Source organism: Mastomys coucha, unplaced genomic scaffold (assembly GCF_008632895.1).
Source record: "Mastomys coucha isolate ucsf_1 unplaced genomic scaffold, UCSF_Mcou_1 pScaffold16, whole genome shotgun sequence".
NCBI classification, from domain to species: Eukaryota; Metazoa; Chordata; class Mammalia; order Rodentia; family Muridae; genus Mastomys; species Mastomys coucha.
The window spans coordinates 35,639,005-35,658,037 of record NW_022196898.1 but is presented as its reverse complement, the minus strand read 5'-3'; the positions used below and the strand labels follow the sequence as shown (position 1 = coordinate 35,658,037).

The 19,033-nt window shown below is 38.6% G+C and overlaps 1 protein-coding gene across 6 annotated transcripts in view; it reads right to left on the bottom strand.

Annotated features, from left to right (window-relative positions):
* The window catches only part of Lrba (LPS responsive beige-like anchor protein), a 547,775-nt gene that overhangs the window by 29,698 nt on the left and 499,044 nt on the right, over positions 1–19,033 (bottom strand). For 4 of the 6 annotated variants that reach the window (XM_031374244.1, XM_031374245.1, XM_031374247.1 and 1 more), the window contains 3 exons: positions 15,688–15,880; positions 11,349–11,411; positions 5,820–5,975 (listed from right to left, as the gene is read on the bottom strand). In XM_031374244.1, the coding sequence (XP_031230104.1) occupies positions 5,820–5,975; positions 11,349–11,411; positions 15,688–15,880 (412 nt within the window). The remainder of the gene's footprint in view (positions 1–5,819; positions 5,976–11,348; positions 11,412–15,687; positions 15,881–19,033) is intronic. The other 2 variants (XM_031374249.1, XM_031374248.1) reach the window with 1 other exon arrangement.

Genomic DNA, 19,033 nt, shown 5'->3' with positions numbered 1-19,033 from the left:
TTGTTTGTCCCTCCCTTCCTTTCTTTTTTATTATTTTTCACTTATTATTATTTGTTATTAGATATTTTCTTTATTTACATTTCAAATGTTCTCTCTTTTCCTGGCTTCCCCTCCACAAAACCCTCTATTCCCTCCCCCGTCTCCTGCTCACCAACCCACCCTCTTGGGCTTCTTGGCTCTGGCATTCCCCTACACTGGGGCATAGAGCCTTCACAGGCCCAAGGGCCTCTCCTCACATTGATGACCAACTTGGCCATCCTCTGCTATACATATGCAGCTGGAGCCATGAGTCCCACCATGTGTACTCTTTGGTAGGTGGTTTAGTCCCTGGCAGCTCTGAGGGTACTAGTTAGTTCATATTGTTGTTCCTCCTATGGGGCTGCAAACCCTTCAGCTCTTTGGGTCCTTCCTTTAGCTCCTTCATTGGGGACCCTGTGCTCAGTCCAATGGATTGCTGCATTGCTGGTGGGATTGCAAGCTGGTACAACCACTCTGGAAATCAGTCTGGTGGTTCCTCAGAAAATTGGACATAGTACTACCTGAGGACCCAGCAATACCATTCCTGGGCATATATCCAGAAGATGTTCCAACATGTAATAAGGACACATGCTCCACTATGTTCACAGCAGCCTTATTTATAATAGCCAGAAACTGGAAACAACCCAGATGTCCCTCAACAGAGGAATGGACACAGCAAATGTGGTACATTTACACAATGGAGTACTACTCAGCTATTAAAAACAATGAATTTATGAAATTGTTAGGCAAGTGGACGGATCTGGATGATATCATCCTGAGTGAGGTAGCCCAGTCACAAAAGAACACACATGGTATGCACTCACTGATAAGTGGATATTAGCCCAGAAGCTCAGAATACCCAAGATACAATCCATAAACCACAAGAAACTCAAGAAGAAGGAAGACCAAAGTGTGGATACTTTGATCCTTCTTAGAAGGGAGAACAAAATAGCCATGGTAGGAGATACAGAGACAAAGTATGGAGACTGAAGGAAGAACAATCCAGAGACTGCCCCACCTGGGGATCCATTGTGGATGCCAACAAGTGCTTGCTGACAGGAGCCTGATATAGCTGTCTTCTGAGAGGCTCTGTCAGTGTCCTTTTTGTTTTTTGAGACAGTGTTTCTCTGTGTAGTCCTGGCTGTCCTGGAACTTGATCTATAGACCAGAGTGGCCTTGAACTCAGTGCTGGGATTAGAGGTGTGCCACCACCACCCAGCTACTTTTCAAGAAAATTAACAACAACAACAAAAAAACCTATTAAATTTATTAAAGGAAGTATTCACTTATATTTTTAAATTATTTATTACAATAAACTTAAGGCTTATAAATGTTTTGAATTTAGAGATGAAATAGTGGAACATTTTGTCCACATCAGGTAGATATCAAATGCATGTCTTCATTCATGAGGAACAGCTTGCAGAACCCACCACCACCCACCTTAAAAATCGGACTTATTTCAACTGCAATTTATAGTTAATATGGTAAAATCTCCTCCTGCAATTAAAGCAGATCAAAGACTCAGTTAAGGCAGGTATTTGAACTGTTCAATGTGCCACAAGCTTTTTAAATGTCTTCACCTTTCTAAATTGGCACTAGAACATTTCACTTACAAAGTCAGATTATATTAGTAAGGCATATGCTAGAAAGAATTCTATATCTTAAAATATAGAAGTCAAGCAGGGGGAGGGAGGAAGGGACTAGGGTTTTTTTTTTTTTTTTTTTTTTAAGAGGGGAAACTGGGAAAGGAGATATTATTTGAAATGTAAATAAAGAAAATGTCTAATAAAATTTTTTAAATTACATTTAAGAAAAAAATAAAGTAGTCAAAAGACCAAATTAAATACAAAATGTATAGCAATTTTTATCTCATTTTCAAGTGGAGATGTTTAGTAATGAATGGTCACGACATATCGTGCAGGGTAGAATTCAAAAGATGGGCGGCTGGCGACACTCTCATTGGTAATTAGAGAGCACGTGTTTGAGCTGCAGAAGGAAGCCAGGTAGGAGCATACTATTAGTGTTCCGTTACTCAGGAGCAGGCTTATGTCTGTGGGGTTGTGTGTCCTCTCAGTGCCCAGGAGGCTGGGGTCAGGAGCCCTGCTGCACTGGGAGCCTCACAAAGGGGGAGCAACTGCTTGTTGGGTAGCTTACTTAACTTCCACCTGGGTCAGGGACCAGGTAAAAAGACTTAGGGGCGAAAGTGGGGTGCCTTCACGGACTCTTCACAGATTCCGTGTCACCTCTCTTTTTCCAGCATCAGTGTGAGGAGACCTGGTAGTTGCTGTGGTTTCCTTCTCTTCTGAGATTTCCTACTGATTTAATTTTTGCTCTGAAGGTATCAGAATTATGAAGCTTTGACAGTATTTTCCTAGCATGTACTTGGTGCCAAGCATTAGGCTTTTTAGAAAGAAGTATACAGTGGTGAGGCTACATGATTTCTACCCTCACGGCCTTTGTTGTCTGATGAGGAACACAAACATTGAAAGAAAGTGAACAGCCACACAAGGATATCAACTACTCTATGAAAAGAACAGTCTAAATGCAGTGAATGGAGGAAAGATCCAAAAGGGAGGGAGACAGAAATGTTACACCAAAGGAATTGCCAATTTTAGTCCGGCTTAGTTTTACTCTCTACAGTTTACAGTGCAGGCCAACCCTGGGAAGCCAAGCATCCATGCACCTGAAGCTCAGCTTCCCCCTTGGGGGCAGCCTGACTCGGCAGTCTCGGCCGCTGTCCTGATATGGAGGAAATAAATAAATCCTCCTAAATAAATCACAGTATAAAAATACCTGCTGCTCTTTTTGGTAAATTATTTTCTGATAATCTCATAAGTGTTCCTCAGCCTTTGTTTTCTGTTTCCTTTAATACCAGCCCACCTCTCCATGCACTAATATCAAATATCACCCCAAACACTAGAATGTCCTTTTTTGACAGAACAAATTTTCTAGTTAATGTTTTATTTGACAGCTAAGCTACAAATAAGAAAATTCCAGCATGAGATTCTGCACAACTGCCTCTGAATGTAGCCTGGGATAATCTGACTGCTGGGAAGGCTGCATTGTTGCCTCTGCTGCCCTGGCTGTACTCTGAAAACATGATTTATGTTTCAAGAATTTCCTGCTACAACCCAAGTACTCCCTCCCTAGTCTAATAAGAGAAGGATTATTTTGGTTTGTGTACTAAAATATAATTGAATTCAACACTTGTGATGGCTTTGCTATTATATATTAACCGATTACACAATTTTTCCTTGCTTGACTACCAAACTTAAGGAAAAAAATTGTTGATATTATCTTTTGTCATAAAAGACAAAAAAAGATATTTTCCTCACTGAAGTTACTTTTAAATAAAACTAGTGGCTGAGTTATGTATTCAGGAAAGTACAGGGAATATCACTTGAGATTTCTTTTTTCTACATTTTTATAGAAAACTTAAATTTTTACTTTAAGTCAGTCCTATCAATATGAAGTTTAAAATACTGTTACTTCTTATGAAATATTTTACATACATAGAGATATGTCTGTATTTTCAACAGGGTATTGCATGGTTTCTGGTGGGAGGGACTGGGATGATATCAACTTCGTTACGTCTAGTGGAACATGGCAGTTCCACAAGGAATTTAGGGCTACAAATTACAGTGGTTTTCAAATTGACCAAGGACGGTGACACCTGAGTGAGTCAATGTGATAAAAACGAATGCTGCAGGTAAAGATGAGAAGGGCCAAGTCCACCCCTAGTCCTGGCACCATTAGCTACTTAAGTGTCAATATGTCACTTACCTCTCTACATCTCAGTTCTGTTATCTACAATATGGGACAAGGACCCTGTCCACCTCATAGCAATAACATATATGCCAAAGAACTTTGTAAGTTCTAAAAACAGAGTGGACTCAGGAATTATGTGAATTATTGGTACTGCATGGAGGTCCAGCTAGATTGACCTTACATACATAGGCATGTAATGCATTCATAATGAAACAGCAGGGAATGTCAGTGAATCCAAAAGTTTCCAAATACCAAAATGGAAGACTGATATAATTTATGACGCCACACATATGCCGCCAAAGGCCAACCCTGCAGATGTGAAGTCTTTGCTAGTGGGCAGGACATGGGGGTATGGAAGTGATATGATCAGGGAAGTAGGGGTCATGGAGCTGTTCTGCACCAAGATAGTCTGTGAGGTGGTAACTTAATTCCATGTACTGTCGAAACTTAAAAACTACAAGCCAAAAAAATAGATGAATTTACTGTGGAAATTTTAAAATTATTTAAAATTTAAAATTAAAAGGTTAACTTTAAAAGGAGAACAAAAAGCAGTCTAAAAGACTATTAAGAAAAACTTATGATAGGATGTATCAAGTTTAACCTGGGAGTTAGTGAAGATAGAGAATGTATCAAATAATGCTAGGGCTCTTTTTGTCATAATGAAGAGGGTAAATATGAATTAGATTATCAAAATAAAAGATCCAGTATAATAAAGAAGTATAGGTTTAGAAAACACCAATTTACATAACGTTGGTGGAATTTTAATTTAAAAATAATCCACCTCACAGACTGAGATAGCTAGGAAAGCTCAGCTACTCAGAAAGGCTCAGTGTTCAATGTCTACATTCATGAGCCTGCAGTGAAACAAACTATAAGAAAATGCAAATCAATTTCTTTTTTTTTTTTTTTTTGGAAATCAATTTCTTAAAAAAAATAACAATTTCTACAAATAATTTTTAGGGTTTATTCTATATATATTTCTGCCTATATATATTTCTCCCTCTGTTCTCAGCTATTACAACAGCCTCAAACACACCTTAAACTCCACGAGAAACATCACTGTTCAGTGCACCAACTTACTAAGAGAAGAGCAAGGACATACATTCCATAAGGATTATTAGCAAGCTTGAAGGAGGACGTACCATAAAGCCCTTAATTAGAAACTTTAACTTCATAGAATTTCCCACTCCCACAGCATTTAATCAAGACACGTGCGTAATTTTCTTTTTCCATTTGAAATATACTCTTCCAGGGACTGGGTGTCTAACAGTGGACTAGTGTGTGCTCAGCAGCACCAAAAAGTCAAAATAAACTAAACAACAATCCATGCCACAAATACTATTAATTACTTATAATGAAATATATATTCAACTATAAATTATCTTTAAATTTGCCTTCTCTTTTGACAGTTTCTAAAATGCCTTAAAGATATGACATTAAATTTACCAGTAGTTTGAATTTCTGGCATGCAAAAATTCCTTGGACTATATCTGTTGTAATAACACTGAATTAACTTGTTTGTCCTTCTGGGAGGGGCAAACAAGTGCATGTGCAGGAGTAAGCTTTACATCCTAAGGAGCACACCTGCCGTACACTAAATCAGTCGGCCACTCTGCAGAGTGGGGCTGCTTTCAGCAAGCTTCTAAGTAGAACAGGGAAAGACAAGGTATCTATTCTGAAAAGATAGACTTCATATGTCTTTCAAATATGGAAAAGGAAATCTTTTAAATAATAAAAATAATTGAAAATTTATTTAAAAGTATACTTCTGTGTTTGTATACTGGCCTTAAAATTCTGTGTGCATGCATGGTGGTATTTATGTCCACGGCTTTTCCTGCAGAAGAGAATTATTTATTCTGTAAGCATGTGTTTGGAAGACAAAACTACTGAAAAACTGCCTCTTGAAAACACACTGAAGCTAAGTCGGTAACAGGTGATCTAGTCCGCTATTTCCTGAAAGGGAAACCTCCTCTTTATTTTTGGGAGTAAGATGAGAAAGCATTCTTGATGCTAAGTCAAGAAATAAAAATTACCTGTGTCTGTGGAGTAGACCCGGAAGCTCTTATCCCAGAAGCCACAGACGAGAATGTAGCGGTTGTCGGAAGTGATGACGAAGCACTGGGAATGCACTTGGATGCTCTGGTCCAGGAGGTCCGTTACCTGCCTCCTGTGTGTCCCCGTGCCGCAGGCTGTGAGAACAGAGGGAGAAGAAGGACGAAAGAAAACTGCTAAATACACATAGGCAAAGAAATCTTACGGTGCTGTCACACTGTGGGCTGGGGAGAGGAAGGAGGAGGCAGGATCCCGAGGAATACTTGACCTTTACGGATAGTATTTGAAAAGACAAATGGGAAAATATATGTAATGTTGGGAGGATGTAAGCTGTTATATTTAACATCTCAGTAGCAATGTTTTACTGAGAGGAAAAATAGGATACTACCATTTTAAAGGCTGCATACAACCCACACAACATGCTTTCTAGCTCTTGGGCAGGACAAGCAGATTACAGCCTCTAGATCCCATCACAGTTGGGGTTGTTTCTGACAATCTCATTATGTCTATTGTCACGAGGATGGATTCATGTTGTGACAATCTATTACCTTTAACATTTTGTCACAGGAAGAGATACTAGGATTTAAATGTCACATATGTGAAATACTGTAGCATCTTGTGCTGCTTTGGCTTTTGTGGGTCTTTAATTTGACTGGAAGGGAACCCTTATTCCCTTGTTTACAGCTGCACTCACATGTAAGCACAGGTGCGAATGAGGGTTTATTCAAGATCCTTGTAAGGGAAGACATCAAAGCAGGGCACACTGCCACACTCTCAGGCTTGACTTAAGGGACAGGGTGAGACAGCCTGCCAGCATGCTCCAAATGCTAGGGCTCCTGAGATGGGATGGTCTCGGGGCTCAAGGCAGGCATGTAGTGACACCAAACAATGGGGAGAGCATGGATCTGCCACCGTCAGAACAATTTCCCTGAGACGCTTGCTTGCTTGCTTGCTTGCTTGCTTGCTTGCTTTTCTCCTTCCCTTCCCTCCCCTCCCCTTCCCTTCCCTTCCCACTTCTCCCCTCCCCTCTCCTCCCTTCTGTTCTTCTTTTCTTTTTTTTTTTTTAAATATTATGAGGCCAACCAAACAGAATCTTTGTTCTTTAGAGACTTTCCATTACAAATAAGGGTTTTTACACCATGAAGCAGCTTGATTGTTCCAGAAAATGAATGGAATGGTCAAAGCAAACTCTTGTGTCTGATTACTAAGTTCTTTATACCAATTTTCAGTTTTTTAAGGGAAGGAACTATACTGAGAAAAATTCAGAGATACTGACTTTTTAGTCATTATATATGATATCTAAATAATGTGGGAGTTTAATATAAGACCTCCCAAAGTAAATGAACAAACAAGAAGGCAGAGCCTTTAAAATACTCTCAGGGCTGTGCTGAGAACCACTGATGCCTGAACTATCCTGAATACAAAAAGAACACACCCCATGTGCGCATTTACAGACAGAGTCCTGCTAATGTCTGTTAGTACAACTTACCCATTTAAAATCAGCAGGTAACAGAATGTGCTTTGGGAGGCTAATGGGGTAGGAAGTAGCAGCAATAGGAAAATGGGAAGACTTCCAGGTGGGGCTCAGTTTTCTTCTCACACAAAGGAAGTTGCTGGCAGATGAGGGACAGTGAACCACACACACAGAAAATGCCCTACTGCAGAGTGGCTGTGAGGCACAGATAGTCCAAAACACCTAAGAAAACAACGTGTGTGGCGCTTCCTACACCAGTTACCGCCACAGTTCACGTGTGCAGAACCTTTACAAATGTCTCTTTTTGCCAGTATTTATATGACTTTTGCTCCTGGACTGTTAGTTCTCACTAACCAGGGAGAGACTGGACATGCACATGATTTCGAGTTGAGGAATCTCAGCACCCGTGAGTAAAGCCGAGGTCCCTTCAGCATCCGAATGAACTAGTTTTTGTTTGTCTTGGATTCTGGGTTTTGAGAAAAGGTCTCACTCCGCTGAGAAGTGCCTTGAACTGGGGATCATCCTGCTTTATCTCCTGAGTGCTGAAACCACAGGTGTGTACCGCTCACCCAGCAGACAAACTCCTTTCTTAGTGAATTGTTACTTGAAGTTTAACACCGAAAACTTCCTCATCCAGCCACCTGTCCATCTATCCATTTGTCACTCCATTTGTCCATCCTTTTGTCTGTCTATACTATCTATCTACTTTACAAGAGTCTTTATATTATTCCACTGTTCTTGTTAGTAAACTTACTTTGTGATTCAAATCCTACACTATTTTTATTCAATAAAAATTGGTAGATTTGATTAGATACGCAGCATCTAAACTGGGCATGACTACCTTTGGGAGTCTGAGACTCCCCATGGGATACAGGCACAGATGGTTTTATGGGAATCAATTTCTTGTTCCTCAACTTTTATATATTCTCTTGTCTGAAACTGATTTGCCTGAGAATTCTCCTGTGAGTTTTCCTTTCTTATTCCTTCTTTTACTTTACGTGAAACCACGTGATATACCCTTCGAGATGTATGAAATATATATATATATATTTCATATATATATGAGAAACTGAAACTTCTCAGGCCTCGAGAAACTGAAATGGGGATCTAATGACATTGCCAATTAACAAATCATTAAAAATAAGTTTCAACAGCACTGTTAAAATGAAAGAAAACCTAACTTTAGACCATAAGGTACTTTTTAATAGCTTATTATGTGAATTTTGCTACATATTAGAAAGAGTTCAAACCTGTATAGCATTATTAAAACAAAACATTTCCCTTCCCCATCTACTTTTAACATTCCTCAGCTCTAAAGCCAAAAGAGTAGGAATGGATCTGCTGGGCAAATCTTAGAACATCAACCAACACATGAGCTATTAGAAGGGGAAACACCCATCTAGTTGCCTGAAGACTTATTTCCTGTAAGGGCTTCTCTTCTATTTCCTGTATTTCAGAGATATTAGAGATTATTACAGGACTGGGATGCACTTCAGTGGAGGAGCCTGTGCTGGTTTTTAATGGCACACTAAAAGGTCGATATTATAATTAATTACAAGTATTAAGTCGTGTAAGAACGTGGGAAGTGACAGCACACACCTGGGATCCTGGCACTGAGAAGGCTGACACAGGACGACCTTGAATTCAAGGCCAGTTTGGGCTATATAATTCATTCTAGGTTAGTCTGGGCTACAGAGCAAGACTTTAACACAAAAATCAAGATGAAAAAATTTAAAGACTAGTCAATTTAAGATTTTAATTTTAATTTTGGTATGTGATATTTTTATGTATTTCCAATTTTTTATAAAGTAAAAAAAAATCTGAGCCTTGAGTGCATAGAAAAAATTAAGTTTATAAATACATGTTTAACTTTCCATACATATGTTCATGGCTGAAACATGTACTAGAGTAATAAAGTTTTAAAAGTTAAGATGAAACTATATGGAGAAAAATAGATTATAAGTGAAAAAAATTTGATGAAATTTCCAACTGTTAAGGGTTTTCATATTCATTTTTAAAAATAAAAAATGTTGAATATAAGTTCATTTTTATATTCAGATTCTACTGGATATATTACCAATGTTTTATATTATTACAAGTGTTTTTTACTATACTAGAAATTTTAAGTATTTGGACTTCTAATAAAAACTTTTCTGTATTAGTTTTATGATTAAAGAGAAGGAAGCTAGGGTTATGTTTAGTTGCTAGGGTCCTTCACGCCTAGTGTGCGTGAAGCCCTGGCACTGATCTTGGCTGACTGTGCACAGCCAGGAAATCTCAGCATCTAGAAACTGGAAGCAGAAGGATAAGAAGTTTAGGGTCACCCTGGGTCATATACTGAACTTGAGGCCAGCATGGGCTACATAAGATAGTTCCTTTAGTGGAGGAGGGGCTGTTTGGTGACCAGTGATCTGGAAGCGCCCATGGTAAACCATTTCCTACAGGCTGAATCTGACCCAGGACACCTTTAAATATGAAGCTTTACTGGAAAGCAGCCATACTCTTTTGTTTATACATTGTTCATGGTGGGTTTTGTACTGCAAAGAAAGAGTTAAATAATTGTGTCTGAAACCTTAAGATGCACAAAGCCTGGTATATTTAGTATTTGGCCTTTTACCAAGAAACTTTGCCCATACTGGCTGAATTCGCTTAATTATATTACAGAATATTCATTGCCATGTTTTAAAGCAAACAGTGAACCTATAATTCAGAGAGTGCTTTACATGTCTTGGCAAATGGGCTTTACTTTCCTGATTTTAAAACTATACAGTGAGCATTTAGCTTTGTTACTTTTAACAAGTAGCAAACAGTATCTTTTCAAAGCAAAATGGAATTAAGAGACCAAAATGAAATTCAGAATAGTATTTACTAGGGAAAAGATTAATGAATTGGTTTTGAATTTAAAGTTTTGTTCATGCATCCTATAGTAGAAAACCATCTAGTGAATGATAACCATTTAGTGTTCTACTGTGGCAAAGGCTGTAATGAAAAAGAGAGTAACACAGAATAGGCAACATGGTAGATTTTAAAATAATAAATCTGTTCTTTCATATGAAAAATTTATATGTGAAACAGTAACATTCTAACGAATTTATTTGTTCAGAGTAAAATTGCTAAAATTACAGGCCAGATATTCATGCCGGTTGCTTACCCCCATAGTAAGGCAATTAAGTTTTTCTTTTTCTTTTTTCTTTTCAGTTTTGAAAGTTATCACCTTTTTGGTGATACCACATTTGAAATCCCAATGCATAAGAATGACAAATGCTAACTAGAGACTTCAGCTGACTCAAAACCATAACAGCAATTAAAATTTCCAAGTCCTCTGCTGCACATGCTCTCCTGTTCCCAGTGGCTCTTTCTAGTCTCCTCCCTATTTTTTTTTTTCTTCTCCCTCAACAAATTTAACCTCCAATGGCAATTTATTGGCTGCAGGACTCTAGGAAAATGAATACAAATATCTTAACACTACCATTGGCTGGGTAATATATTTCAACTTGGAAACTGCTCTGCGATTGAACATTAATCCCCTCTGACTGAACAGGGCCCAGGAAGAAAGGATTGATCTCCTCTAACGATGAGACCCTGGCATTACAGTTTTATTTCTCACAACACAGTGCTGCTAAGAATCCCACTGTTATTATGAAAATTTCCCCAGCAAAGAAGCTCCATCACATTACACTTGCACCAATTCATCATAACGCACCTCGCTCCTGCTCATCAACAAGTCTGAGTGATGAAAAGATCCAATATTATCCTGACAGTACTTCATGCGCATTCTCAATCACACATTATTACAGCATCCATATTAATTTTCAGTGACACGCGTCCTAGGCCTGTTCAAATTAGGCAAACCAACGAGGGGGAGTTGATGAAATACCAGCATAGCCACAGCTCATTGCATTCCAATTTGCATGCAAATGGTTTATCAGGAAAATTCCATTCCCAGCAACCAGCAAGTGAAAAACAACTGTAATCTACACTTCAGGGCCACCATACAGAGCTTAATGAATCGCAAAGAGAGAAAGAAGTGACAGACCTATGAGAGGATCGATTTCCACTGGCAGCTGGTATGGCTGGTCTTGTACAGCACCTTGGTGAGCTGGAATTCACAAAAGAAAAAAAAGGCATTATTTTTCATATACTTAACTACAAAAATGCACAAGTCATCCTTATGTAGAATTGTTTCCAACCTCCAAATCTCTCATGCAATTTTGTGGAATTTAAAGAATAAAAATCCAGGTGCTTTTATGGCTAGCTTATTAAACATTTATTTTAGATCAGTGCTGTTCTGAACATGTGCCATTGCGGTGGCTCCGGTCCTAGGCCATAAGCTATAGCAGATGCTTGACTGGCAGCCTCTGATGCTGCAACAAAACAAAATTAAGTGGTAAAGCGTGCTGAAAACAAAATGTGACAACCATCTGCTGACTGTAGCAAATACTATTTTTTCGTTACTTCTTAAAAAGGCAGTTTTGAATGCTGCAGCACAAAGGATCCACAAAACTGTCAATTTATGATGGAGAAAGAGAGAGCTCTAAGTCAGGGGACATTTAGTGTTTCATCCATCACTAAAAATCAATCAACTAAAAGTTTGAATAAAAATAACAGAAAGGTATCTGCAGATAAATGTTTTAGTTAAATGCATTTGACTGAAATATTTTCTTAAAGACTGCAGTGAGGGTTCTTACAAAGTTTTATTAATATTTAATATTTCCATGGTTTTGATTTAAAAATACCCCGAGAAGCAAATGAGTTAGGAAAATCAATCCATACTAAGAACAGCTTGTTCCATTCTCAAAACGGTTTTATAGATGCAAGCATAGTTACATTATAATTGAAAGAGGTTTTGGAAGCTGTTTCCCTGAAAGAGGGAGAAAGACTTTAGGTAGAAAGGAAGTGCCACTGGCTTGCTCTGCAACCCTAGGATAGAGTATCGGACAGGCCACTGTTCCAGATTCATAGTTCCGACCACTAAACTTTAAGCCCTCTTCTGAATTCTTTTCCTCAAAGACTACCCTTCACCCTGGATGCACAATATTGACAGCATGGCTAGGATGGTTCCCTAGGCCCTGCTCAGTACTGTTGAAGTATCAGGAAGTTTTCTGACTGTTGGTGATGGTTGAAAATACTATGCATTTTATAAGTTCATTGGATTACTTTAAAACTGATTAGGGTATATTTTCTCTGGTTATTAAATGTCAACTTTTCAAGGATGCTTGGCAAGCTTTAATATTAATAAAATTCTAGTGAGACCAATACTGGCAGCAAAAATTATAGGTGAGTGTAAGGAGCTGAAGAAGCTGAAACTCTGTCTCGCCCTGCTGATTTACTATCTTTGCTGATAAAGAAATTACAGAGTCTTGCAGAGAATGTTTGGGAAAATACACCCAGCAGAGCCACTGACTTCCAGCTACACCAGTGTCATTCAGAATGTGTCTCTGCTCTGAGACTTAGGAGCATAGAAACATTAAAGCCAGGTGTTGGAGAATGGAGCTTAAGGTGTTTAGCCAGCCTCCAGTCCTGCTTCTGCCATCATGGGCAAATCCTGTAGCTTTTGTGCTTCAGCTTCCTGCTCTGTCATATAGGCTAGATGGCATACGCTGGACCATTTGATCTACAAAAGGAACAACTGAATATGGCTTAACCTACACACTTCAGTTGTTGAGGGACTGAGTCAGTATACCCCATAAGATGATCAGGAGGCTCTTCAACAACCTTTTAATGAGAGGAGAGAAATCCTCCTCTTTTTTATCTTGTTTTGTTTTGAGTGCTTGGGGTTGAATCCAAGACTTATGTTACATTACTTAGCAAATCCATGACAGAAAGTATTTATTTTGTAAGTCAGGACACAAATATTACTTGAAGCAAAAAACAATGCCAACCTAATGAACAGGGTATGGAAACCTTAGGTCCTCAGAAGAAAACAGAATCTGAAATTTAAGAAAAACTGATGGAATCTGAATTTGACATTCCTCAAGAAGAACTGCTATAGATTTCTGTTTTAAATCAAGACAGGTAAAAAGATTATGTGATAGCATGAAAAATCAGGGTCCCATAAACAGATCTGACATGAGGCGTAGGCATAATGGAATTATGCTTAGAATTTTTAGATGGATGTATAGCTTAGATCTAGATATCACATTCTAGAAGGACAATTTCATGTGGTAAATGCTCATGGTATCTTTCTCTGTATTTGTCTGTGGTGAGTTGTGTCCCACTGTGAAGGTAGTATACATGTGAGGGATGGGAACATATAGTGCTAATGAAATAGATATAGGCCATGTGAGCTGCCTGAAGATGGTGCAGACAAAGGCTGCAGAACCATGCTGGCCTCAGCTCTAACTTTACAAAGGTGTGCTTTTGCTGGGAACAGAAGAACACATGTGAATGAGACTTAGTGGTACAACTAGGCATTACATTACTTGGTGTATTTACAGAAAAAGTGGACCGGGGAAAGAAAACTCTTGTCTATCAATAATTAAGGGAAGTACGTTAGGAGCATTGTTGGTTCAAAGGGGAAATGCCAAGAGCTTAGTCCTCAAGGCTTAAGGTATAGTCTTGCAACTGGGTGTGCTCAGTTCCTTAATGTACCTAGGTTTTCCAAGAGGTGAAAAGTCTGTCTCTCCACCAGGCTGCTGTCACTCAGTTGAGACTGAGTTCTCAGAGCTGTTTCAAACAGTCACCTAGTAGAAGCATCATTTGGGGCCGTCTTGGTGTCAGGCACTTTAGAACATTTGTAAAGCTCCTCGCAACCTCACACAGAGTAGGAAAATCCTCTAGTGTGTCCACCAGCAGTTCTCATGAGTAGAATTAGAAAAATGAACAATTACATTTCTTAAAATGTTCACTCCCAAATATAAGCATGTTTCTTGAAGAAACAGGGACAAAAGATCTAATAATAGAAGCATTAAGGGACTGTTTCAATCTTCCTGTTTTCACTTTTCAGAAATCTGTTCTCTAATCAAATACTGGCATTTCTATACACAGTGTATCATTTCCATTGGCCATGAAAATGGCTATGTTTAATCAATTTGATGCCAATTACAGGTTCTTTTTGAAAGATTTCTTATTGAGTTTATTCAATATACCAGGTTTTTCTTTGAATGTCTTTTGCTTCACTTCAAAAATCTTTTACATTTGATTTGGTGAGACTCTTACTCAATAATGTGCCTTTGTAACCACTTCAGGTTCAGGTGCTTTATATAAGCTTCATAGATTTAATGATGCACATTACTCCAAACCATTTCTACCTATATCATTAGCTTTTTTGGGAAAAGGCAATTATTTTTAGGACTTAAACAAATTTTCCCAACTTCTTAACAGCATTTTAAAAATTCTAGTAGGCTAGAGAGATGGCTCAGTAGTTAAGGGCACTGGCTGCTCTTACAGAGGACTCAGGTTCTATTCCTAATATCCACATAGCAGCTTATAACCATCTGTAGTCTCCAGTCCTAGGGGATTTGTCACCATTTTGGCCACCACAAACACTGCATACATATGTATGCAGGTAAAACACCCACCACACACACACAAGTACATTTTAAAGGTGTTTTAAAAAATTATAGTGGAAAACCAATTCAGGCCCTAATATATTCCTGCTCCAAAAGAAGCAATAATGAATTCACTGAGGTGTAGTAAAAACACTTGAATTCCAACTATCACTGACCAGCCACAGTGAGGAGGAATGAAGAAACTCCCTAGGCTCAGTGTCTTTACTGGTGAATTCACTAGAGGGATACTGCGGATGAATGTTGATGCCTCTTCCAACTTGGATGGAGATTCTAGTGGTTATTTGATTCATGAACTCTAATGCCAGCTTGGCTGGTTTTAGATTCTAATGGTTATTTCAATTAAATATGGCTATTCAGTACTTAGTGGAAGAAGACGGTACTAACAGGTGTGCAGTATTTGTACTGTATCCTATATATGCTCCACAGTAAACCCTACCATGCCATGCATAAAAGGGTAAGGTTGGGGAATCGAGATTTAAGTAGTAGAACAGCATTTGTTGTATGAGACCTTAAGTTCAATCATCAGAGCTTCAAAAGAGCAAGAAAAAAGTAGAATTTCTGATAGATACTAGATGAAACAACGCTCTTTATCAGATATAATACAAATGAATGATTTGGGAGGGGGATATCTGATAATTATATGTCATTTACAGATATAACACATGGTATTATTATACTAAAATATTATGTTAAAGACAGTATTGATTGCCAAGGACTAAACGCAAGCCATCAGATGCTAAAAGTGGCTTATGTGTTAACATTTACACATAAATGTATGCCTCAGGTGGGATGTCTTTACGCCTTTAAACTATTCGCCATTTTGACTGAGACTAATGTTTAAAAGTCTGGGTGTTTCTTACTCACCAGGAAGGCTGTGCCACTTGTTCACGGCAAATAGCCTGTTAGCAGTGACAGTGATGACAGCAGGCATGGCCAGGCCTGGCTGGGTGTTAGCCGCGACGTGGGTGACTGGAGAGTTCGAAGGGAACTTTAAGACCATGATGACATCTTGCTGGGCCTGGTCTGTGAACATCAGTGGACTCTGCAGGAGGAGATACTGTTGAGTGGACAGACAAGACCCAAGTAAACAAGAAGACACAGGGAGACAGACAGAATACGGGAGAAGAAGAGGAAGAGCATGTTAAAATAGGCTGCAAGTCAACTCGTGCTGTTCAGACAGTTTTGCACAGCTGTGCTCATGATTGGCTGGCTTTGCCCATGGCATATGACATTAGCCACAGTCTCCCCTACAGCACTTGGGATTGAACCTTGAGCCTCCAGCATCCTAAGCAAGTGCTCTACCACTGACCTCCATTCCCAGCTCATGGGGAAGTTTTGTGACTGAAGTAGGATGCATTAACCAAAACCTACAAACTTTCTTGGCTCCCTTCTCTTGCCTACTGCCCTCCAACTCTACAAGATGGTGTGACGTAGATTCAAAGTACTGGGGGATGCAGTAATCCATTCCAGTAGTGTCACCCAGTGATCTTCTCATTGTAATACAAAAATAAAAATAGAATGAATGAGGATAGGCAAAAGACATAATGCAAGCTTAAGGTAATTTCCAAAGATAATCAAAAGGTAGTCTTGAGTAGCATGTAGATTTTGACTACTAAGATATGATTAAAACAAATACATTTTGAAAAATGAGCAAGCATGCATTTATTATTATGGTGGAGAATTTATGCATGTAATATATAAACTTAATTATAAAGTTATTTCAAGGCAATGAAAATGTTGCTTGTAAAAACAATATTATTTATATAGTCCATCAAGCCATACACAGGAATAAAGAGAAGTACCTCAATGCCTCTTTTCCTTTCAGTTACAAACAACAAAATAGCCCTTAAAGCTCAAGACATTTTTGACCTGTACTTAGAAAGTCAGGAACTTAAAAAAATATTATGCAAAATACTCTTCTAATAACCAGCAACAAAATAAATCTTGAATATTACCAGGGATTTGGATCGTTTCTACAACCCGTATGTCATAACCTAAGACATATAAAACACTACTTTAATTTATTGGCTTTATTTGTCCTTTGTGGTCCTCAGCTATCACACAGTAATTGCGGTGTGCGTTCTCAGCAATTCTCTCCTACCATGTCTATTTTCTAATAGCTGATTAGTATCATTCAAAATTGAAACACTTTGATGAAATGCTGCTGGCTGCCTTCCTACCATCATATTTCAAAACACCAGGTATATGTAAATGTTGAGGCACATATATTTAACACAGTTATTCTGAACTGCTAATAAAAAATTAAATACATTTGCATTTTTATTATCAGTCCTTTTAAAAAAGTTATTAAGAGTACTTAGAAAAACATATTGCACTAAGATTTCCTATTTGCACTCTTTGCATAAAGGTGTAAATAAAGGCAACTAATAAGCTACCCAGACACCCTTCTGAGCAAGTGGCTAAAAGCCAATCAATATTATGAGTTAATCCTCCCTGGATGCTCATTCAATTAAAGGTGTCAGTAATGCCTCATCTGATGTGGCCTCAATTAAATCCAACTATCTGATGGTGTGAAAACACAGGGGGATACAGCAACAGCAGAAAAAGCAGACAAATAGGCAGCCTTCGCTGCCTGCTAATTACTACACCTGGTGTATATTATGGCTCCCGCACTTATCGCAGCACGAGGCAGCTTTAATTTCTGCTATATTCATATGTGTGTATGCTGGGGTGCAGTTGGTTGGGAACTCCTGAATGTTAGTAAAATCTATCAATAAAAAGTGGGCTCTTAATTCTAAAAACTCCTGGTATCAGTAATTTTTCATACACAGATCTTTCTGTGGCTTTTATGAAATTGGAGTGAGAAGATGAGAAACAAAGAGCACTGACAATCCTATGAGCATGCTCTTTAAGACCCTACGAAAGGAAAAGAAAGGGACACCATTTCAGCATCCCAAGCCTTATTTTCAACTATATATTTTAAAAATAATATTAACTAAAGTCAATTTATAAGCTCAGAGAAAATCAGAACACAACATAATCGTAAAGTCTCCCTAAAAGGAGGTTCCTACATTTTTCTGATATTAGCTGCCCATACTGTAAATATTATTAGGCTTAAATTGAGTAGCTTTAACAAGCATGAAAAACAAACAAAAACAAAAAGAAAACAACAAAAACCCACCACCAACACCAAAAGAAGTCAAAAGACAAAAACCAACCCACTGTGTAGGAAGGACATTGCATTTACATAGTGAAGCTCAGAGCCAACTCTTGGCCACGTGGTAAGGACAAGCCACTTTCCACAGCAAGCAACAGACACAACTTCTGTAAATGACCACTGCTGCTTTAGAACCAAATGTCCCTCCAGTCAGTTTCTCAGAAGGAACTCTGGGAAGAGAAGTATGCTCCACCATGCTGGGCTGGGCTGTGCCAATGGCAGCAGCTGCATATAAGCTGAGAACTGGTAAAACTCAGATGAGAGAAACACACTCTTATTAATCCTGGGAGCTTCTGCCAGTCATTTTGAGAAAAACATAGGAAGCTGCTAGCCAAATTCCATTTAGCCTCCCCAGATTAATGGTATGCTTGCTGAAAACTGTGGTTGCTTTTTAATGTGTCTTTCTTTGCTACCCATTTGTGTATCAGATTAAAATAGGACTTGTACAGGTCTGAAAAGAAGTTCAGATATTCATTTCAGAGAATAAAGATAATAATGGCCTCCTACCCCGCAGGTCTGCCTCCAGGAGCCAATAATCTTTTGCCAGGAGGAAGAAATGGTACACGGGCCCAGGAGCCATGGCCACGCAGTGACCCTGGATCAAGTCAGTGGGGCAGTGGAAGGATGTCTATCAAGCATCTCCTAGCAGCCTGAGTCCCACCCACCCACCAGCTATTGCCAAGACTAACTCATATGTCCACATGTAACTCATTCTTCCTATGCTTACGACATTATCTTTCATTGTTCACTCTTCCTGTTTTCTTCTGCCCACTAGTCACCTTTGATGTTCATTTAAATCTGATTTCACTGGTTTAATAACACTACAGAAATGGTGATACATTTTTTTTTAAAGACTGTAGTTTATTATGGCCAATTCATGTTACTATGGAATAAAAGGGAAAACCCTGGAGGAAGAAAAGGAGTATTAATAGGAAAGAAAGAAAGAAAGAAAGAAAGAAAGAAAGAAAGAAAGAAAGAAAGAAAGAAAGAGACACAAAAACAAGGGAGGAGACAGAAAAGGATCAGAGGCCA